At 36.0% G+C, this 24,812-nt stretch overlaps 1 protein-coding gene across 3 annotated transcripts in view; it reads right to left on the reverse strand.

The window, feature by feature from the left end:
• Positions 1-24,812, reverse strand: part of SBF2 (SET binding factor 2) — a 472,728-nt gene that overhangs the window by 239,737 nt on the left and 208,179 nt on the right. For all 3 annotated transcript variants that reach the window (XM_045894160.3, XM_045894159.3, XM_045894158.3), the window contains exons 4-5: positions 2,560-2,682; positions 1,040-1,150 (exon numbers count right to left, since the gene is read on the reverse strand). In XM_045894160.3, the coding sequence (XP_045750116.1) occupies positions 1,040-1,150; positions 2,560-2,682 (234 nt within the window). The remainder of the gene's footprint in view (positions 1-1,039; positions 1,151-2,559; positions 2,683-24,812) is intronic.

Raw genomic sequence — 24,812 nt, forward strand, 5'->3', positions numbered from 1 at the left:
TGGATGTCAGTTTCACTGGAAGTACCATCTCTGTCAGACTGAGGAGGATAAACAATGCAATTTTTAGGAGGCTGTCCTCTTCTACAGTATTACACAAGAATAAGCAAAATAAATGATCAACTAATCAGTTTTAGGGCTTAAGGAGAAGAGTCTTTTTTATTTTTTATTTTTAAGTATGGTCCCCTAGAAACATTGAGACACAGAAGTTGAGGTTCTTATTTTTCTACTTCAAAGACGAAAATGAAAATCTTTAGACAAACAGGATGAAAAACCCATGACCACTTTGAAAAAGTTTTATTTCAGTAAAAGAATTTAATGTCCTCCTTTAAGGCTAAATATATGACAAAATCCTTGGGAAATTTAAGGGATAGATTATACTTTTTGGAAAAAATCTGTGATTCTGGATGATCATCAACATTATTATTGCTAAAGGCAGCAGACTGAAATTAGAAAAATAAGCACCCTTCTTTCAAAGCTTACATGCAAGTTACTCTATTAAAGATTACAAAGACAGAAAATGGTTTTAGGGTCATGTATAATTGCTGTTATCCAGGGAAATTAATAAATAAATAAACCTATTCAGAAGTAGTCATAAGTGTTACAAAGAATTATTTTGAGAGTTTTTCTTAATGTTATCTCCTAATTTTTATCACTCAAAAATTTTTTTATATAAGTTAATAAAATGAGCCATAACTACATAGAGGAATAAGAAAGGCAGAAAGAATGCATTTAAATGTTCAGCTTAAAAAAGTGTATTTCCAAGAAAATGTAAACTAGAGTTCAAGTTACACAAAATATGACTTCTAATTATGCTATGTGAAAGGTGAACCCTGAGTTAAAATTAACCTCATGACCTAAGAAAAGAATGGAATCTTGGGTCTCTAGAAGGCAGACCATAGGGACAATGCTTAACTAAGATCCTCTTTAAAATGAAAATATTTAAGGAATTCTTTTTTTTTCTTTTCTTCATAAATTAAATTAACTGGAGGAGAAGAAAAGAGGAACAGGCCCTCTTCATCTCCCTTTTCATTCTATTTACCTGAGACCCTCCAGCCGCTGGGACAAGGCATGCACACAGGTTTGCAATGAGACTTTCCAAGGAGACATTCAGACTGTCCACATACACAGTGTAGATCAAACCTAGGCAAGCCTGCAAAGAGAAGATGCATGTAGTTTTTTCATGGAGAAAGTAAACATTGAAAATAAATTGCTGTGACATCTCCTCCTAGGAAACTTCCCTTTGAAGCCAGTAAAGTATATTCTACAATGACCACAGAATAAATTTTAAGCAGCAAATGTTATTAAGTTTATTAAATTTTCTTCCTTAACCAGAAGCTCTAAATGAGCTTTTGAGATGAGTTTATAAAAAGCAGAAATCTATAATTTGTAAAACAGGTGCTTGTGCTCAGATAACCACTTTAGCAAATTTGTAGGGCTTTAAAACTATTTTGTCTCTTACTTTGCAAAACTTCAAATTTCAAGATAAAAATTTAAAAATTTTATATTTTTGTGGTTCTTAGAACATTTGTTATACAGAAAAATTTTGTGACTTATTACAGAGGTTAGCAAAATAGAGACAAGATATGTAAAAACTTTATGCTCAGAAGAAGGTAGGCAGTAAAGTGAAAGACAAAATACAATCTTTATGAATGTTTCAGTTTATTAAAATTTGTGACTCTAAAAAATTAGTATTTGTTAGAAGTTACCCATTGTTATTGAAATCTTGACATGAAGTTAATTTTTCTAGAATATACATAATCTCAACAATATGGAAAAGTTTTCCAGAAATTTCCAAGTCCTTGTGAAATGTTAAGGTATATTTTATACTTTCCAAAGAGATCTGTGATTTTGGACAATAATCAACATTACTATTATTAAAGGTAGCAACTGAAATAAGAAAAATAAGCCCTCTTCTTTCAAAACTTAAATGTATTTATAACTAAATAAAATTTTTTTCTTGCATTTGAAAATTCTGAGTGTCTCAAAAAGGAAAATATCAGGAAGTAAGCAATATTCTAAAGCTATCTTGGCAATCAGAACTATTTCAAATTACAAATATCCATTCTATTTACTTGAGCCTGGTATTCCTCAAAAGAACGGCACGTACTGCATGGAGCACTGGGTGTTATACGCAAACAATGAATCGTGGAACACTACATCAAAAACTAATGATGTAATGTATGGTGATTAACATAACATAATAAAAAAAGAAAAAAAAGAACGTAAATAAAAATAGACAAAGTTGTTATATTACTAACGCATTTTAAATTTGCTATAGGTAATCAAATAATTTTTAGATTCATAAATTTTGGAGTCAGTAGTCATGGGATCTATTTTAAAGCAAACACTGTATATCCTTATAAGTTTAAAAATACATTAACTTAGGTATTTATTTCATCCAACATGAACACATTTTTTCAGTTCACACTATATTTATTTTATTGATGAATCCATAATCAATTTAAAGACATCTTAAATACAAAACCTTGTTACCATGGTTCACTCAAAACAGATTCACACAATAATACAAATCAATAATGACAACTATGAGTTCTTTACCCTAAAAATTTCTGGATAATCTAATCTGGATACCAACACCAGGCTTTTGGGAGCAAACACTTCTGCGGGCTGAATTAAACCAGACACTTCCACTTCACCTTCAATCTCTTCCTTCTTTGTTCCCTAGAAAAAGATGTACTGTAATCAACAGACAGAATTTCCTAGGTTTATAACTCACAAAAAAAAGACATATCACACATTTTCATATAATTTACAAAATCCAAAATTAATTATAAAATATAATTTATAATATAATTTACAAAACTCAAACTAAAAATAAAGACACATACTTTGACAGGAATCTAAGAAGCAAGTAAGTAGGCAAAAAAATTATAAAGGAAGGTATGCTAATTTCACTTTTGAAAAGCTCCTTATGCTGCAGATACAAACCAAAACTTTATGGGAGCATTTGGTTTCTGAGGGAAATACTGATAATCAAAGGTAAAGAAGATACATTCAGGGCGCCTGGGTGGCTCAGTCGTTAAGCGTCTGCCTTCGGCTCAGGTCATGATCCCAGGGTCCTGGAATCAAGTCCCACATCGGGCTCCCTGCTCAGCGGGAAGCCTGCTTCTCCCTCTCCCACTCCCCCTGCTTGTGTTCCTGTTCTCGCTGTCTCTCTCTGTCATATAAATAAATAAAATCTTAAAAAAAAAAAGGAAAGAAGATACATTCAAATACCCAAACAACTAAAAATGACACTCACTTAAATGGGAAGTCGGTTTTTAAGGAAAGAAAAGATCTGTTTTAGAAGTAAGGCACTAATTTTTTTTTTCCTACTTGTCCCAGTCTTTCATATCACAAAAATGATGATCATTTAGAATTCCAAGGCTTACAGAATAATCAATGCTCTTAGAAGTAAAGCCCAACTGGCTCTAAATTCCTTTTGCTCATAAGCAACAATGTTGATATTTTGAGAAGAGAAAATATCTTTATACACAAAACTAAGTCTCAGAACATACTTACTACCACTAAACAGTACACTTAATAATGGTTAAAATGGCAAATCTTATGTCATGTATTTTTTAGCACAATAAAAACATCTATAATAAAAAATACCTGACATTTCAATGACTAAAAATACTGATTAATGAAATAAGCTTTGAAAACTATTATTATCATTTATGTGTCAACAAATGTTTCCTGTGTACTTACTGTTCCATAATACTTTATGATACACTATAAAACTTTTAAGGTAAAAAAAAAAAAAGACAAGGTAGTAAAGCATTCAGATTTATCTCTAGATGATATTCTAAGATGCCAGGACATTTTCCCTAACTAGAATCCTCTTCTCTTTCTTTTCCATTAATCAAAGTTCCAGCTCAAAAGTCTATCTTCCCTCCTGAAGCCTTTCCTTTATTCATTTTTCTCCTAGTCTTACTTCTCAGCACAGTTCACCAACGTATCATTTATCTTCAAACTCATTTCTCCCACCAAACCTCTCCTCAAAATGCCACAAAACGCCATATCCAACTGCCTGCTTGACAGCTCCACTTAGATGACTAACAGGTATCTTAAACATATCCAAAACATAGCTCCAGTCTTTCTCCCTGAACTCCATTCCTCCCACAATATTTTCAATCTCAGTTCATGGAAATGCTCTTTTCCATTTGGCTGATCAAAAACCCTGATTCCTCGCTCATATTCCATATCCAAACTGTCAGCAAATCCTGACTGCTTACCATGTCCACTCCTACCACAATACTATGAGCCACCATCATTGCTTGCTTGGCTGGATTATTTTAACAGTCTCCTTCAGTCTCTCCTATTCCTCTTTAGCCCCATTTTACTTCCTTGTTGCTCTCAAACATGCTGGACATGCTCCCAGCTAACCACTGTTTGTTATTCCTTTCCCTAGAATACTCTTTTCACAGATATTCTAATGATGAATTCCCTCACTTCCATTAGGTCTTCATTCAAGTGACTTCTGCTGTTAAGCCTTTGCTGGCACCCTATTTAAAATTACAATTCCGGGGCACCTGGGTGGCTCAGTCGGTTAAGTGTCTGCCTTTGGCTCAGGTCATGATCCCGGGGTCCTGGGATCAAGCCCAACATCCCCGCTCCCTGCTCCGTGGGAATCTGCTTCTCCCTCTGCCCCTAACCCCTGCTTGTGCTTGCACACACTCTCTCTCTCTAGCTTGCTCTCAAATAAATAAATATCTTTTTTAAAAAAATAAATAATAAAATAAAATTGCAATTTCCTAACATTCCCTATCCTCTTTCCTTGCTTTGTATTTCTCCATGGCACTTGTTACCACCCAACATACTACCCATTTCACTTGTTTTTTGTTTGTCTGTCTCTTCCATTAGAATATGCTCTGGAAAGACCAGGATTTCTGTCTTGCTCACTGGTAATTTCCCAGTTCCTAAAACAAGAGCTGGGCACATAGTTGATACTTTCTGAATATTTGTTCACTGCATACATGCAGGAATGAATTTTCTTGGAATAGTTTTCTGGGTATTTTACTAAGGGAAGTCTTTTTTCCCCTACTCATAGAGGCCAAGAACTATATTTTCTATCTCCTTTGGAGCCTGTATATTTTCTAGTACAGTGACCTATAACCAAGTATTAGATGTCTATGGAATGCACATATCCGAAGGGAACTATCTATTTACTTTTTATATGTGTCATAAGGTCCCTATGCTCTTGAAAGATTTTCATTTGTTACAAAGCAAAAGCTAAAAGGTTGGTTTTTGAAATCCTTAGAAATAATAAAAATGTGATGAATATAAATTTGCCAAAGATGTCCACACATAATGATTCTTCACGGATTACTAACAAATCTGAAATGACAAAAGAATGACTAAAATTCCTCAAAGAGATAAAGCTATCCATTTTATGAGACTGTGATAAATGCCCTAGAGTACCATTAGAAGCCAGCTTGACTAAGGAGATAACCATTTCAAATAAATGACTATTCACCTACTTGGACCAAAACACAAAATAGAATGCATTGGTCATTTCCTTTTTTTTTTTTTTTTTTAAGATTTTATTTATTTATTTGAGAGAGAGCGAGCACAAGTGGGGGGAGAAAGGCAGAGGGAGAAGCAGATTCCCCACTGAGCAGGGAGCCCAACGTGGGGCTCAATCCCAGGACCCTGGGATCATAATCTGACTGAAGGCAGATGCTTAACCGACTGAGCCACCTAGGCGCCCTGCATTGGTCATTTCTTTTTTTTTTTTTTTTAAAGATTTTATTTATTTGACAGAGAGAGACAGCGAGAGCAGGAACACAAGCAGGCGGGAGTGGGAGAGGGAGAAGCAGGCTTCCTGCCGAACAGGGAGCCCGATGTGGGACTCGATCCCAGGACCCTGGGATCATGACCTGAGCTGAAGGCAGACGCTTAACGACTGAGTCACCCAGGCACCCGCATTGGTCATTTCTTAAAGCTATTCTTTAACTAAGTATTCACTAAATGAAAGAGTTATTAACAAAAAAGAAAAAAGGTCAAATATAATGTAAATCAGTATTAAGTAAAAGCAATTCCATTTTTATTTACATCACTTTTTATTACAGAGGCTTTTACTTTGTAAATGTACTATAAATCATAAGATGTTGTTATTCTTAATTCCAACAGCTCTCCTACAAGAATACAATGTCACAAGTTTAGAGAAAATTCATACTCCTCTTTTCAAAGCAAAATGTAGTACTATGATAAAAAAAATTTTTTTAATCCAAAAACTGTTGGTTAAAATAAGGTTTCTTCCAGGAGACAGTAATGTGGTATTTTTGATAAAAAAATTTTTCTATAAAAAAATTTTACTATAAATAATTTATCATCTAAGAGAATACTGCCTCTTCTCTCTACCTGCTAGAACAGTTTTTCTGTAACAATTATGTAATGATACTGGCTTTATTTGGTTTGTGTTTTACAATGATAGATTTTCACATATTGAAAAGATATGAGAAACTTGGGGCGCCTGGGTGGCTCAGTTGGTTAAGCGACTGCTTTCAGCTCAGGTCATGATTCCAGGGTCCTAGGATCGAGCCCTGCATCAGGGTCCCTGCTCAGCAGGAAGCCTGCTTCTCCCTCTTCCACTGCCCCCTGCTTGTGTTCCCTCTTTCTCTGTCTCTCTCTGTCAATTAAATAAATAAATAAAATCTTTACAAAAAAAAAAATAGGAGAAAATTAAAAATAAGCAGGAAATTTATTTTATTTTTTTAAAGATCTTATTTATTTATTTGACAGAGAGAGAGATAGTGAGAGCAGGAACACAAGCAGGGGGAGTGGGAGAGGGAGAAGCAGGCTTCCCGCTGAGCAGGGAGCCCGGTGGGACTCGATCCCAGGACCCTGGGATCATGACCTGAGCCGAAGGCAGACGCTTAACGACTGAGCCACCCAGGTGCCCAAAAATAAGCAGGAAATTTAAAACATAGGCTATGAATGTAATAGATGTTATAATAATGCTTTGAAATTTAATATTTTTTTAAAGATTTTATTTATTCATTTGAGAGAGAGACAGCGAGTGAGCAAGTGAGAGAACACAAGCAGCAGAGGGAGAGGGAGAAGCAGGCTCCCGCTGAGCAGGGAGCCTGATGTGGAGCTGGATCCCAGGATCCGGGGATCATGACCTGATCTGAAGGCAGACACTTAATGGACTGAGCCACCCAGAAGCCCGGAAATTTAGTATTTTATAGCAGAAAACATTTTCACATATTTTATCTCACCGAACAACATCTGCAACTCTTTTTCTAACCTAAGATTATTCCTAATTCTAGTAGGTCCCATTAAGGATACAAATTTATCTTTTTTTTAAAGATATAAGTTTATCTTAAACACTCCACTGAATTGTCTCACAAAGTTACCTTATCCCTTGTACCTATCACAAGCACATGCCACAATTTGCCCATTTATAGATTTTTTTTTCTGCCCATTATTACTGTGGACTACATGTGCTAGTGGAATTCTCAGCTTCTATGTAGTTTACATTCTATGTAGGTCACAGTCTCTGCGCTTCAATAATATGGGATAGATTAGTACTCACCATATTAGTACTGCCCCAAAAATACTATTGCCCTTTAAACATATCCTGAGACAAAAATGCTAAGAATTATTATATTACTGATTTTATGAGCTGACTCCTTAGGCATAATATTCAGGAAGTTTGTCCTGTCACTCAGGCTGAATCTGTCAACCTCATCTTTATTGCATTCTTGATGCTTGATTCCTGTCTTTTCTACCTTGAAAAGACTTGTTGAATCCAATATCATCTCTGTGCCAAGCTCATTTTCAACAATGTTATTTCATGCTAAAACTCTTCTTACAATATTTCTTTAAACATTCTGGTTAAAAAGGAGGATAAAAGGAGAGCACCTGGGTGGCTCAGTCGGTTAAGCCTCTGCTTTCAGCTCAGGTCATGATCCCAGGGTCCTGGAATAGAGCCTGTATCTCCCTCTCCCTCTGTCCCTCCCCCCAGCTCGTGCTCTCTCTCGCTCTCTCTCAAATAATGTCTTAAAAAAAAAAAAAGAGGATAAAAGGAATTACAAGTAAAAAATTACCAGTTCTACATTTCGCTTTTGAAGTACAAGCAATTTATTACAGCGCACCACTATATAAAATTGCCTATTACGCAATTTAAGGACTTTCAAATTTTCCAATATTGCAAATAAAAGAGTCTAAGTAGTTGCAAAATTCTGTAAGGTCTATAATTCTCCCTGAAAAGCTACTTTGTTTCTTGTTAATCATGTTGACATGTCCACATGATAAAACCTGGTTTTTCCTTGCATCGGTCTAGAAAATAATGACTACATGAGAAATATACATACTAGGATAACAAGCCTTCAGACAAATCAGGCCACCAGTCTTCAGTTCAGAACTGAATTTACCTTTAGCAAAGACAATATCCAGATATTTTCCCCCTTCAACAGCTCCTGGGTTCTACAGTATTCTGAAGGTAGAACAAATTCATTTGTAGAGCTACTATATTTTCACCCAGAAAGCTTCCTATTTTTAAGTGGCACATAGTCCATAAATTATTATTCTTTTAAGATATACTAAGGCAGCATTTCCCAAAGTGTTTTCTGCTGAAAGCTAATAAATACTACTTAGCAAAAAGGTCTTCTAATCAAAGAATTTTGGAAACAGTAAGTTAAAGCCAAGTTAAACAGGTTTCTTAACTGCAGGGTTTCTCAGGCTTTGATATGCAAATATTGTTTGTGCAATGCTAAGCAAAGGAGATATAAAATATTTCTCAAACTTACTGGACCAGTGAAACCTCTTTATTACAGAACATTTAGAGGATCTAGTGCCCTATGGAATATACATTGGAAAAGGCTATCATAAGCTATTTTAAAATACAAAATGTGTGAAACTGAAGTATGTTTATGTTCATAGGTTCTATATCCTTACAAGGCTAGGTAAACAGAATACTTCATAAATAGATTATTCTAGTTGATATCTGGTTCATTAATTCTCATATTTCATAAAGTAAGGTAATATCTGAAAAGATGAGAAAACAGACAAGGCTGCTGGGAGCTAGGGTACTGCACAGCTACCCCAGGAAAATATTTAGCGTATTTGTGGTCCCTTCTCACTAAATGAGTTAGGAATTTCTACTCTTGATCAACAGTTCTCAAACTTTAGTGTGCATCAAACCATGCAGGGCTTGTTAAAACAGATTTCTATGTCCCATCCCTAGTATTTCTGATTAGTAGGTCTGAGATGGGGATTTACATTCTAACAAGTTACCCAGTGATGCTGATACTGCTGGTTCAGGGACCACACTTTGAGAATCACTGCTCAAGACTAATTAATATGAAAACAGAAAAGAAAATAACAACTAACATATACTCTATGCTATACTAAGCATCATATCAGTGTTAATTAATTCATTCATACAATAAAATTTTATTAAATACTATCTTCCAGTACAGGAAACCAGAACTCCTTGGAGAAATGACATTCTATATCTGGGTCAGAAAAATGTACAAAATGAACCTATTCATCTTATTGTGTCAAGGAATAACAGAAACATTCAGTTTATTCAAAATGAATAAAAATTGCAGTTGACTGAAACTCCTCAAACACACAAAAATGCATGAGTCCATAATGACAATTTTTTTAAGTGGTCACTAGTGATGATTGCTAGGGTACTAATCTACTATTTTGAATATTTTTTTAAAAAAAGGAGTAAGTAATTAAATTTACTATATTTTATATTGAAGTGTAGTTGATAAAAGTTCTATTTTATAGATGAATTTCACTGTTAATAAATGCAGAAGGAATAACAGAATGAGGAAGTTACCTTTTTGCAATTCCTATTGAAATAATGTATTTAGGCAAGGATCATCAATAGATAATAAAACCATTAAGTGAAGGATGGCACTACTTCATACCCACAAATCAATCTTGATATTACTAAAAATAGAGCAACCAGAAATTAAGTTCCTCTTGATAGGAAGTATAGCACAATCTTTGAAATAGTCTTGCTTTAAAATTTGAATGTGAATCTGATTAATCAAGCCTCTAAATCTAATTATCACTTTATGGAAAATATGTCAAATAGAGGTACAAGTTAAATAATAATATGGGGAATTAATCAGCCAAATCTAGCATGTAGGGCATCCCATAGGACAAATGACCCAGTTTCTCCACCACAGTCCCAAGAGTGGGACTGTTACAGAAGAAATTTAAGGAATACCAACATTACAATGTAATATACCTTATCTGGATTCTGATTTAAATAAACCAAGACATTTTTGAGACAATAAGTTGGATATCAGATGATATTAAGGAACTATTCAAAGTCATAATTAATTTTGTTAAATATTATAATGGTAGAATGATATGTAAAAAAGCCCTTATCAGTTAGAGACACATACTAAAATATCTATAGGGGAAATATGGTGTCTGGGGTTTACATTAAAATGCCTACCCCTAAAAAAAAAAAATCAAGGATTTAGATTTTAAAAGATTGACAAATGCTGGTAATTTTTATTTTTTTTAATTTTTAAAGGTGGATACAGTGTAATGGAGTTCATTAAATTAGTCACTTAATTTTCTATATGTTTAAGAATTTCCATAATAAAAATTGAAGCAAATAAAACCTTTATTGAACACCTACTATATGTTGACATGGTTGCAAGTGATGGGGATTTAGAAGTCAACCAAAGAGACAAAGATCTATATTCTTCCTATAGGTCTATATTTTTGTAGATGTAAGTGCATTATCTTATTAAACCCTTCCAACAACCCTCTCAAGTAGGTGCTATTTTCATGACTTACCCATGGTGGAAAAATTTACATAGCAAGAGGTAAAGTAATTTACCCAAAGTTACACTTCTAGTAAACTTCTAGAACTAAGGTCTGAATCCAGAGACTGGTCTGTGAAAAGCTTTTTAAAAGGGACCTTAGAAAAACATCTAATTCAAACTTCTCAAAGGACAAGCAAATAGAGATTGAGAGGTTACAATGTTGGCATATAAACTATAAAAAATTATTAGTGATATGTAAACTTGTTTGCGCATTTAACGTATCTTACTGGGTGTCCACCAAGTGCCAAGCACTAAGGCTACAGTAGTGACAGAGCCCCTGCTCTTACGAAGCACACATTCTGGTAGGGGAGACCAAATGAAAAGATGAATAAACAAATGAGCAAAATAAGTCCTTTGTGTTAAGTCCTATGGAGATTAAAAAAAAAAAGAACAATGGAGAGTGACTGGGGAGACAAATAGAGCAAGGGAGGTCAAAGAAAGCCTCTCTGAGAAGGTGAAGTTGGAGCTGACATCTGCAAGACTAGCAACTAGTCTCTTGAAATCTCAGGACAGCACAATTGAGACAGAAACACAGGCAAATGCAAAGGACCTAAGATAAGAAGGAGTTTGGTATATTTTAAGAAACACAAAAGCAGCCAGAATATATAAAACCTAAGTAGTTATGAAGAAAACTATTGCTCACCACAAATGTAGCTACCATCTGTCACCATACAACACTATTACAATATCATTGACTATATTCCCTGTGCTGTGACTTTTATTCCTGTGATTTATTTATTCCATAACTTGAAGTCCCCTTCACCCATTTTGCCCATCCTCCCACCCCCTTTCCTCTGGCAACCATCATTTTGTTTTCTGTATTTACAGGTCTGATTCTGCTTTTTGTTTGCTTATTAATGTTTTGTTTTTTAGATCCACAACAGTGAAATCATATGATATTTGTCTTTCTCAGTCTGACTTATTTCACTTAGCATAATACCCTCTAGGTCCATCCAGGTTGTTGCAAATGGCATGATCTCGTCCTTTATTATGACTGTGATATTCCACTATATATTTGGAATATCTTCCTTATCCATTTGTTTCTTGATGTACACTTAGGTTGCTTCCATATCTTGGCTATTGTAAATGATGCTGCAGTAAAAATAAAGGTGCATATCTCTTTTCAAATTAGTGTTTTCATTTTCTTTGGGTAAATACCCAGTAGTGGAATTACTGGATCATACGGTATTCCTCTTTTTAATTTTAATTTCTCTTTTTAACTTTTTGAGAGACCTCCATACTATTTTCCACAGTGGCTATACCAGTTTACATTCCTACTAATAGTGCACAAAGATTCCTTTTTTCCCATATCCTTGCCAACACATTTCTTGTCTTTTTGATTTTAGCCATTCTGAGAGATGTAAGGTGATATCTCATTGTGGTTTTGATTTGCATTTCCCTGATGATGAGCGATGTTGAGCATCTTTTCATGTGTCTGTTGGCCATCTGTATGTCTTCTTTGGGAAAAAGACTATTTAGTTCCTCTGTGCATTTTTTTTTTAAAGATTTATTTATTTGAGAGAGAGTGTGTGCAAGCAAGGGAGGGGGTGCAGAGGGAAAGAGAGAATCCTGAAGCAGACTCCCTGCTGAGTGCAGAGCCCAATGCAGAAATCGATCCTAGGACCCTGAGATCATGACCTGAGCCGTAATCAAGAGTAAGCCCCTTAACCAAACTGAGCCACCCTGGCACACGCCCTGTGCATTTTTTATTAAATTGTTTGTTGAAGAGTTTTAAGCAAGGAGGCTAATCTCACTTCTGTTTTGAAAAAAATCACTCTAATGTTGAATGGAGAATAGATTGCAAAAGTAGAAAGAGGAAGGCATTGTTAGAAGCCTTGTAGTTCAGGCAAGATGTACAGTAGAGTAGTAACAGGAGAGAGAAGAAAAGTAGATGATTAAGGATTCAATCTGGAAGTAGGATTGACAGGATTTGCTGATGGCTAGAATGTGCAGGATGAAAGAAAGGGAGGATAAGTGGTAACTCTAAGTTTTTTGTTTGAACACATGGATGGACAGTAATGACATTTATTGAGTTTAGAAAACTAAAGAGGACACAGATTGGGGCTGGAGATGGAAGAAAGGAATGGGTAGTAATCAGGAGGCAATATGCCTTGCGTATTTTAAAGGCTCAATAAATGTGAGTTCCATTCCTCTTTCAGTAAGTGTTTTTTCCATTATTATAAGAACAGGACAAGAAGTTAAAGCTCTGTTTAGAAATAATGGCTATAATAAAGTCAATTATATATCAATTTTAAAAAAAGCAACAAATGGCTATAAAAACAATTTAAAGGTAACCATAAACATGACATAGGAATATACTAAATTCGACAAGTTTAAAAAGTAGTAAACAGTATATAGTGTTAAATATGTTTACATTTTTAATATGGAGGAGAAAAGGCCTGGAAGGTTATACTCCAAAAAAATAAGCATTTTTCTTAGCACTTGTCTTTGGGTCATGGGATTATGGTTGACATATACCACATAAAAATATACACATATTTGTGAAAAATAATTTGCTAAAATGTTTACTCTTGTACTATCTTTATAACAAAAAGTTTAAAGTTTTAAAAAGTAAATAGTAACGTATCAGTATGTTTATTTATTAAACACTTACTAAATGGTTGGCCACATAGCAGGTGTCACAGAAGGATAAGGTGCAGTTCTTTGTGTCAGGAAATTTATATTCTAGCTTAAGTGCTAAAACCAACACAGGTGAAATAACAGCAATAAGTGCACAACAATACTGTAACACTTTGAAGTTCATATTTAAAGTGCTTGAGAAACTCTGAGAAGGGAAATCAGTGAGGCCCACAGCAGTGAGCTGGAACTTAAAGGACAAATAGAACAGAGGGAAAGGGAAAGGGAAAAGAAGAAATCCAACAATGAGACAAGTCAAAGCATCCAAAGAGGTCAAGCTTAGAAAAAGGCAGTATGCTATGTACATGACCAACTTGAATTTTAGTATATATTCATCCTGCCTATTTCATTTTCCTAATTTTAGCCCTTATATACCTTTTAAAAATATGAACTAAATACTATTTATGCCTATGTTCACATTATTAGTGGATAAAATAGATTATATTTTTAATATAAGAAACATGATAATGATAATTTGTTGAAGCTTTGATTTTTGGCATCTTTTATTTCAGTAATTCTGACTGCATATCTTTTTTTAAACACCTTTTACCTTCCAGTTAATATGCAGTGAATAAATCAGAGTTAATAAATTAATCATCATAAATTGAAGAATATGGTCACTGGCACTATGTTCCTCATCCTCTATCCCCAAGACATAATTAATTCAAATCAATTATTAGACAGTACTCAAGAATTCTCTGGTATATCTTGCAAGATTATTAAGAGCATCTAGGACGGACTTCAAATGTCAACATTATGAGAAATACTATTAAGCTAATCCTTATCTCTGAAGAAAAAGAGATAATGAGTACAAACTTTTGTATGAGGAAACTGCAGATAAACTTCTTGTTTCTTTTTTTTTTTTTTTTAAGATTGTATTTATTTATTTGACAGAGAGAGACACAGCGAGAGAGGGAACACAAGTAGGGGAAGTGGGAGAGGGAGACGGAGGCTTCCCGCGGAGCAGGGAGCCCGATGTGGGGCTCAATCCCAGGACCCTGGGATCATGACCTGAGCCGAAGGCAGACGCTTAACCAAGTGAGCCACCCAGGTGCCCCTTGTTTGTTTCTTTCTAACAAGGTTAACGAACTCGAAATTAGGTTCTCATAAATTCAAGAATATTATTTTGTGAATCACAAAAGTCAATGGGTTCTTTTGAAAGTTCTTTTCCACTATGTGTTTAAAATTGGTTAAAAAGATTAGAAATGATAAAACATTAAATTTGTTTTTAGGTGAAAAAATTATGTTAATATTATTTGGTGAGTTATAAGATCATAGAACTGAAGTTTACAAATTCATAATTTCAGCTTAACGTAAATAAAAGGGACTTCCCTAGAATCCCTAATTTAGAAGTTTATAATGCTGGACACTAAGATCCAAGATTTCAATCTATTTTTTTAAAGAATACATGTTGAGGGGTGCCTGGGTGGCTCAGGCGTTAAGCATCTGCCTTTAGCTCAGGTCATGATCCTAGGGTCCTGGGATCGAGCCCCACATCGGGCTCCCTGCTCCAAGGGAAGCCTGCTTCTCCCTCTCCCACTCCCCCTGCTTGTGTTCCCTCTCTCACTCGCTGTCTCTCTCTGTCAAATAAATAAATAAAATCTTAAAAAATAAATAAAGAATACATGTTGAAACCTTAATGATCATGTAACATGGCATACTGAAACATTCCATAAAGACATAGGCCATTTGATCATATTAGACATATTGGTCTGAAAGGTAGGCCTTATTCAGATGACAAAGAATAGTATTCTGTGGATCATAATTTGGGTAAAAACTTTGTATCTACTATGAGCAAAATTAAAATATATCTCTAAAATCAGATGTAGTTAGGGGTGCCTGACTGGCTCAGTCAGAAGAACATCTGACTCTTATTCTCAGGGTAGTGGGTTTGAGCCCCACAGTGGGTACAGAAATTATACTTTTAAAAAAACTATAGGGGTGCTTGGGTGGCTCAGTCGGTTAAGTGTCCCACTCTTGATTTCAGCTCAGGTCAAGATTTTAGAGTCGTGAGACTGAGCCCAGCATTGGGCTCCCTGCTTGGCGGTGATTCTGCCTGAGATTCTTTCCCTCTGCCCCTCACCCCACTTGTGCTCAAGTGCTGTCTCTCTCTAAGGTGAATAAATAAATGTTTTTTTTAAAAAGTATAAAATCAGATGTAGTTAACATGATAGAATAATAAAAACAATATAGTACTAGAAGGTATCTACTTCATTTTACAAACAAGGAATCTCATGACTGGAGACATGAAATCACTTGCCATGATCATACAAGCTCATTCAATGTAGAATGAAGACTGGGGCGCCTGGGTGGTTCAGTTGTTAAGCATCTGCCTTTGGCTCAGGTCATGATCCCAGGGTCCTGGGGTCAAGCCCCACATCGGCCTCCTGGATCAGCAGGAAATCTGCTTCTCCCTCTCTACTCCCCCCTGCTTGTGGTCCTATTCCCACTGTGTCTCTCTCTCTCAAATAAATAAATAAAATCTTTAAAAAAAATGTAGAATGAGGATTAGTAAGTCAAGTCTTCTAACTCTTGGGCTAGTTCTCTTTCCATTGTTTTGTATTCATATATAACCTTTAAAAGAAATAGGTATTAGTTCAAAGAAACTGTTTAGAAGAGAGGACATATGAAAAGTCAAACTATAAATCTGGAAAGATGTCCACACTTTTTTCCATTAAGTATAGTTGCATGTAGTAATAACAATACACAGTTCTTGCTGTGCACTCCTTCCTAGTGTAATACTGTCGAAATTTAAGAAAAGGCATTTAATATTAAAGGACTTTGGGAGCCTGTTCTCAAAAGTTTCTCCTGTTGTTTTAATGTCTCATATCATTTTAAGCATATAATACTAATCAGTCATAGTTAGTTCAATGAAATGTTTTCTCTACAGAATGCATCTGTGATGGATGTCAAGGGGAGTGTTAATATACAGCATTCTGTCCATTAAGCAATTCTCAGTTTGAAAAGGGGAGAGGATGGAGAAAGGACCCTTTCACAAAAAGCATAATCTTCACCATTCCTACTATAAAGAGAATCCTATGTGGATATTTGTATATGCTGCAAATTATCAAACAAACTTTAGAATAAATTCAGGATATATGTCCCCCCAATTTTTATCTCTGTCTGAATTATGTTACTTATGTTAGTTTTCACTAGATTCTCTTGGTTGAGTGAGGTCTGAGGATTAGTCTCTAGGATACCATCAAGTATAATGTTGACTGTGGGGCACCTGGCTGTCTCAGTAGGTGGAGTGCGTGACTCTTGATCTTGAGGTTGTGAGTTCGAGCCCCATGTTGGGTGTAGAGATTACTTAAAAAATAAAATCTTAAAAAAAAAGTATAATGTTGATTGCAGTGAGAATTGCAAGCCCAGTTCTCATTCTTCTCTATTTGTAATTTCTAATTCAGTGAGATAATCACTGCCAAAACCCTCCTTGATGGAATCAGGATTATTTCAAAGAGAGATATTCATCACCCAGTTGTTCATAATATTGACAAGAGGGGAATTAAATGCCCATTAGGAGATGGTTTAAGTATATTATACCCACGGTTAATTAATGTGTAGACATTAATTATATCTATAAAGAGATTTAGTTTTAAAAAAAACCCCTTATTATTAAAACAAAATACACCTATTATTTTTTCCTTTGTTCTCTTACTTTTTTCCCCAATACATTCTAAATTTTCTACAATGAGCACAATTTAAGTGTTTGATAACCAGGGGAGGGAAAAGAGAAACAAAGAAAAAATGACTAGGCTATTCTTCAGATAAATCTATCAAATGTTTTATGTGATTTCCTACACTGTTCCAAGTTTTCTCAACAAGAGATCAGTTCAGAAATCCATTTTTATTACTTCATTTTTCCATATAAATTACTCAATCATTTGAAATTGTTGTATTTTACCATGAGCATTTAAATTTATTTTTTCTCACAAAGTTCAGTAACCTTTTAAATAACACTTGTTAAAATGTACAGATTCCACTAATTTGTAATGTTTCCATTGTCAGATATTGATAATAAGTAATAAGACCAATTATGGTCTTATTCTTGATGATTTTTCTTTTTTTTTTTTTTTAAGATTTTATTTATTTATTTGAGACAGACAGAATGAGAGAGAGAGAGCACATGAGAGGGGGGAGGGTCAGAGGGAGAAGCAGACTCCCTGCCGAGCAGGGAGCCCGATGCGGGACTCGATCCAGGGACTCCAGGATCATGACCTGAGCCGAAGGCAGTCGCTTAACCAACTGAGCCACCCAGGTGCCCTCTTGATGATTTTTCTTGAACCAATAACACACTGATATAATTTTTGCACTTGTAATATATGTTTTAGTATTTCATATTGGTATTTGGTCTTTGGAGACAGACAGATTCAAGCTTTTTGACTTAGTACCTGAAGGTCCTGGGTAAGTCTTTTAGCCTCACCCATAAAATGGGAATGTTAAAACTTACCAAGTGCTAGTCTTTTGGGGTGTTTTTTTAAGATTTTATTTATTTATTTGAGAGAGAGAGAGAGAAGAAAGCTGGGGGGAGGGGCAGAGGGAGAGGGAGAAGCGACTCCCCACTGAGCAGGGAGCCTGATGCTGGACTCAATCCCAGGACCCTGGGATTATGACTTGAGCCAAAGGCAGACCCTTAACCAACTAAGCCACCTACCCAGGCGCTCCACAAGTGTTGTTCTTGAGAGAATAAAATAAAATAAATTACCTGTGAATTAAATAAAATGGAATAAAAGTGCTGTAAAACTTTTAGCACAGTGCCTGGAACATGATAAGCCTTCAATGTATCATAAACATGATAATCTTTTTTTTTTCTATCCATAAGCTTTTTGCCTGGACTGCCCTTTCTATTTCCTTTACTCTAAGCTTTCATTAGCTCTTGTTTTTATTTATTTATTTATTTATTTATTTATTTATTTAAAGATTTTATTTATTCATTTGAGAAAGAGACCGAGAGAGCACAGAAGCAGGGGGAGAGGCAGAGGAAGAAGCAGGCTCCCCGCTGAGCCAGCCAGGCAGCCTAATCTGGGGCTCCATCCCAGGACCTGGAGATCATGACCTGAGCAGAACAAAGACAGACGCCCAACCATCTGAGCCACCCAGGCGCCCCCTAGCTCTTGTTTTTTAAGCAAGACTGAATCCTTTAAAATCTGTAAGACTTATTTCAGCTGCCCTGTCTTTAATTATTAGCTCGATCACTGAACTGGTACTTAACATAGATACTTAGGAGTATCTTTTTTTTTAAAGATTTTATTTATTCATTTATTTGAGAGAGAGAGCACATGAGAGGGGGGAGGGTCAGAGGGCGAAACAGACTCCCTGCTGAGCAGGGAGCCCGATGCGGGACTCGATCCCAGGACTCCAGGATCATGACCTGAGCCGAAGGCAGTTGCTTAACCAACTGAGCCACCCAGGCGCCCAGGAGTATCTTTATACTTAAATTTTGGTTTTGCCTCACACACAGATTTTAAGCCAACCAAGATTAAGAGACATGTCTTATTCCTTCTATGTACCTCTTTCTTTATTCCTCATCTTACTTCTCCAATATACCTTCAATCATTTCCCCCTCCCATGCTTTAACAATTTATTTGCTGACATACCAAATGTCTTTACTGTGAATTGCATCATTATTTTTGGTTCATAAACACATTTATAACCACATTAAAAAGACTTTAAAAAGATACAACCAAATAAAAAATTTACACAGGTTTATCATTTTTTAGATAAGCCATAAAAAGCAACCTTACATTTATCTTGTTTTACTGATTACATAAAAAAAATTTACAGTCCTATTGTCTAGTTGAATAATTTTGGGAACATGCTTTCAAAAGTTTAATGCAAAGGTTTTACTTGTGATTACTGACAGTGTTACTGTATCCTGGAAAGGTAAGAGCCAACATTTTTTAAGTTGCACAATTATACTTTGGATGGTGTGTGTCCCTAAGTTCCTCCTCTTCAGGCTTCCAAATAATGTGTCATAGTATATTTGGTGTGAAGTAATTCACACCAAATGAGAATTAAAAAGATCTATTTTTGAACTGATGATATGATCCAGAAATAAAAGAAAAACACATTTTTAAAAAAAGAACATAGTTAACTTCACACCAAAATTGGGAAAAACATTAATGATGACCTAGAAAGGAACATCATTTGAGTTTTAATATTATTTTCTCAAATTCTACCTCATTGTTTGTGCCATTTTTGGGGACCAATTCCAAACATTAACTTTCTGTTATAAGCACAGAAAAGCTATCATACAATTCTGGTGAGTACCTAACCACCTACGTGCAATCCTATAGGAGCCGAACTCTTACAGCTTATTTTCATTTTCAGAATTTTGGAAAAACTCTTAAGAAGCAGAATCTACCCTTCTGTAAGTTGATTATAAAAACTAAGTATATTATAATTTTTGGTCCACTTAAAATGGAAAATGGGCAAATATCTGACCTTAAAAAGAAACAAAAGTTTTTAAACATTGATTCCAAATACACAAGAACCTACATCTTGGTTTCTAATATTATTCTCCACTCAAATGAGCCAAGGCTCCTTGGAAAAATGGCTGATTTCAAGGCCGAGGGCAAGGAAGGAATCAGATGATCCTGGATCAGCTTATTATGACACGAAGTTTAAAAAATGCTTTAAAAAAATGATGGGGTCAGGTGGCCTGGGTGGCTCAGTTGGTTAAGCGTCTGCCTTTGGCTCAGGTCATGATCCCAGGGTCCTGGGATCGAACACCGCATCGGGCTCCCTGCTCAGCAAGGAGCCTGCTTCTCCTTCTCCCTCTGCCTGCCGCTCCCCCTGCTTGTGCTTGCTCTTGCTCTCTGTCAAATAAGTAAAATCTTTAAAAATAAATACATAAATAAATAAAAAATGATAGGGCCTTATCAAAAGAATACAGGAACCAACCTGAAGGGTACAAATCTAGGATAATTTCTGCATGAAAACTATCAATTAAATGGCATTGAAGAAAAAAAAAAAGTGGAATAAATGAGTCTATAGCTCAGATAGACAAGACAGGAAAACTCTTTCTTGCTTATAGTAAAATGTCAACTCCTGACTGGTAAAGGTAGAGGATGTTTGGAGGTAGGAAATAATCATTTTACAACCATCATAATAAAAACTGGCACAGGCGGGGCGCCTGGGTGGCTGAGATGGTTGAGTGTCTGCCTTTGGCTCAGGGCGTGATCTCCGTGTCCTGAGATCGAGCCCCGTGTCCGGCTCCCGGCTCAGTGGGGAGCCTGCTTCTCCCTCTCCCTCTGCCTGCTGCTCTGCCTTCTTGCACTATCTCTCTGTCAAATAAATAAATAAAATCTAAAAAAAAAAAAAGAAACACTTAGTATTTCCAATGTTGGTAGTATTCCAACTGCTGGTGTATAATCTGAATCTAAAGATAAGAGACAACAGAAAAAACACAATAATGAATATTCTATTAAAAGGGGACATGGGACCTGCATTATTCAAAAATGTCAGTGTCATAAGACAAAGGGTGAGCAACTATTCCAGATAAACAGACACAAAGAGAAATGATAATTAAAAGCCATATGTGATTTTAAACTGCATCCTGTACTAGAGAAGAAAAAAAGGGAGAGCGGGGCGCCTGGGTGGTTCAGTCGTGAAGCGTCTGCCTTCGGCTCAGGTCATGATCCCAGGGTCCTGGGATTGAGCCCTGCATCAGGCTCCCTGTTCAGCGGGAAGCCTGCTTCTCCCTCTCCCACTCCCTCTGCTTGTGTTCCCTCTTTTGCTGTCTCTCTGTCAAATAAATAAATAAATAAAATCTAAAGAAAAATAGGGAGAGCTATAAAGAACATAAGCAAATATTATACTTACTTAGGTGCTCTGATGTTGGGTACATATTTACAATTGTTATATCCTCTTGATGAGCTGACTACTTTATCATTATATAATGATCTTCTTTGTCAATTATTACAGTTTTTAGGTTAAAGTCTATTTTGGGGGTGCCTAGGTGGCTCATTTCGTTAAGCGTCCCACTCTTGGTTTTGGCTCAGGTCATGATCTCAGGGTTGTGAGTGAGATTGAGCCCACATCGGGTTCTGCATTCAGTGGGGAGTCTGCTTAAGATTCTCTCTCTCTGCCCCTCCCCTCATTTGCAAGCAGCTCTCTAATAAATACGTAAGTCTTAGAAAAAAATAAAGTCTATTTTGTCTGACAAGTATAGCTACTATAGCTTTCTTTTGGTTTCCATTTGCATGGCATATTTTCTTCTATCCCTTCACTTTCAGTCTGTGTCTATCTTTAAAGCTAAAATGAGTCTCTGGTAGGTAGCATTTAGTTGGGTCTTATTCTTTTTAATCCATTCAGCCATTCTAAATCTTTGGATTAGAGAACTTAATCTGTCTACTTTAAAGTAATTATTGATCAGTTTGTACTTCTAATGCCGTTTTGTTCCTTGTTTTCTGGATATTCTGTAATTCTGTTGTTCGTTCCTTCCTCTCTTGCTCTCTTCCTTTGTGACTTGATGTTTTTCTTTAGTGGCATGCTTGGATTCCATTCTCTTTATCTTTTCTGTATCTACTACAGGTTTTGCTTGTGGTTACCATGAGGTTTGCATAAAACAATTTATAATAGTCTATTTCAAGTTGATAACAACTTACATTAGAACATATTCTAAGCTCTACATTTTTAATCCCCCCTCATCTAATTTATGTTAGGTGGTCATAATTTACATCTTTTTTTTATCTTATGTATCCATTAACAAGTTTTTGTAGGTATGGTTATTTTTACTACTTTTGTCTTTTTAAAAAAAGATTTTATTTATTTATTTACTTGAGAGAGAGAGAGAAAGAGGAGGAGCAGAGGGAGAGCTGAGCATGGAGCCTGATGTGGGGCTTGATCTCATGACCCTGAGTTCATGACCTGAACCAAAATCAAGAGTCACCCAACCAAGGCCACCAAGGTGGCCCACTACTTTTGTCTTTTAATCTCTTCATACTAGGCTTTATAAGTGATTAACTCATCATCTTTACATCAGATATTTTTTACAAGTAAGATTTATACTTTAATATATTTCCCTGTTACTAATTTGTACCCTTTCATTTCAGCTTAAAGAACTCCCTTTAACATTCCTTATAAGGCCAGTCTAGAGTTGATGAACTTCTTTAACTTTTGCTTGTCTGGAAAACTGTTTATGTCTCCTTCAATTCTGAAGGACAACTTTGCCAGGTAGAATATTCTTAGTTGAATGTATCTTGCCACTCCTTACTGACCCACAAAGTTACTGCTGAGAAATCTGTGCATAGGCATGGGGGATCCCTTGAATGAACAAGTTGTTCTTCTCTTCTACTTTTAAGATTCTCTCCTTGTCCTTAACTCTTGACACTTCAATTATAATGTGTCTTGGTGGTGATTTTTTTGGCTTCATCTTTATTGGAACTCCATGAGCTTTGTGGACCTTGATGTCTGTTTCCTTCCCCATGTTTGGAAAGGTTTCAACCATTACTTCTTCAAATAAGTTCTCTGTCCCTTTCTTTCTTCTCCTTCTGGAATACCTAAATTGTGAATGTTGGTCTACTTGATGTTGTCATATAAGTTCTTAAAACTATCTTCACTGTTTTTCATTCTTTTTTCTTTTTGCTCTTTTGATTGGGTGATTTCCACTACTCTGTCCTCAAGTTCACTGATCATTTCTTCTCCTTCACCTAGTCTGCTGTTAAATCCCTTTTGGTATTTTTCAGTGCAGTTATTCTATGCTTCAGCTCTGTGACTTTTATTTGGTACTTTCTTATATTTTCTTTGTTAAAATTCTGACTTTGTTCATTCATTCTTCTCCATCTTTATGATCATCATTTTGAACCTTTTATCAGGTAAATCTCTTATCTCCATTTCTCCTTTTTATGAGGTTTTATTTTATTCTTTCATTTGGAACATATTCCTATTTCTTCATTTTACTTGACTTTCTTTGTTAGTTTCTATGCATTCAATAAAACAGCCACCCCTCCTAATCTTGAAGAAGTGGCCTCTTGTAGGAGGATGAATCTTATCATTCAATCTTATAGATCTCAGCTGTCTCTCAAACCTCTGTGATTGTCAAGCAGACTACCTTATTCTTAGTGCTTCCTATAGTTGAGGGTGTATCAAGACCTGTCAGTGTGCTAAAGAGAAGGATCTCAGCAACTAGATTCAGATGGACTAAAAGCCAGGCCCTCAAGAAGCAGCTTTTAATGTATGCAAATATACGTCTTTCAGCAAAAGACTTGGAGATGGGTATTTCTGTCTGCTCCTTCTGCACTGAGTCCTGGGTGGGGATGGCCAGTTAAGAACTTTCTTTCTTGGGGCAACTGGGTGGCTCAGTTGTTAAGCATGTGCCTTCGGCTCAGGTCATGATCCCAGGGTCCTGGGATCAAGCCCCGCATCGGGCTCTCTGCTCAGCGGAAAGCCTGCTTCTCCCTCTCCCACTCCCCTTGCTTGTGTTCCCTCTCTCGCCGTGTCTCTCTCTGCCAAATAAATAAATAAAATCTTTAAAAAAAACAACAAAAAAGAACTTTCTTTCTGTGCTGAAGCCCTGTAGGAGCCGACAGCTTAAACGTTCCTGGCTACCAGAGCCAGGGGATTAAAAGGGTGCACTCCTTGGGCACCAACTGCAAATTCTGAAGTGCCAGACATGTGCACATGTTAATAAACTAGCATGCTGGTTTTAATACATCAGTCTAATGAATGTGGATAATATAAGTCTGTGTCATGAAAGGTGACATCTCCTCTTGTACTGCAAATTCAGACTTCTGCATCTAAAAAATTCAGATATTGGGAGTTTTAATTAAAGTAACTCAAACAACAAATGCTTCTTTGTGAGGCCATTTTAGAAAGTAAGCCAATCCTTTACTCTGGCAGTGATACTCATTCATCCGCATGTAGCAGAAAGTACTGCAGATAATGCAGATTGGCGTACTCAACATCCTCCAAACTCTTATAGTTGACTTCTTGTACTATAGAGCTTTAAAAGCAAAACAAACAAACAAACAAACAAATGCATAACAACAACAAAAAAGTTTTTCTGATTCCTTTCGGGGGGGGGGGTGGGAGAGGAGGGATCTGCATGCAATCTGACTTCCACAAGGAAACAATCCATATGAAATTTAAAGCAGAAGTCACCCGTGTAAGACAGGCTGCACATGAGAGGTCAGATTTTTAGGGCAACATGTAAAGGTTATATTGTCTAGTACCCAACATCCTAAGTGCCAAGTGGTCAAAGGTAGAAAAAGTATGGTTTCTACTAAAACAGACCCAAGCTAGGCAATTCCTAGTATCCAAAATTGGTTCCCTGCTCACCCCTAACCCATGAAATTACATAAGCTGCCCAATACACTGTCATGAATCCTTTTATGCATAAATTAGAGAAAGTAGATTCAGTTG

Source organism: Mirounga angustirostris, unplaced genomic scaffold, assembly GCF_029215605.1.
Source record: "Mirounga angustirostris isolate CCGP_5_RB_7025 unplaced genomic scaffold, mMirAng1.0.hap1 SCAF_13, whole genome shotgun sequence".
In the NCBI taxonomy this organism is placed as follows: Eukaryota; Metazoa; Chordata; class Mammalia; order Carnivora; family Phocidae; genus Mirounga; species Mirounga angustirostris.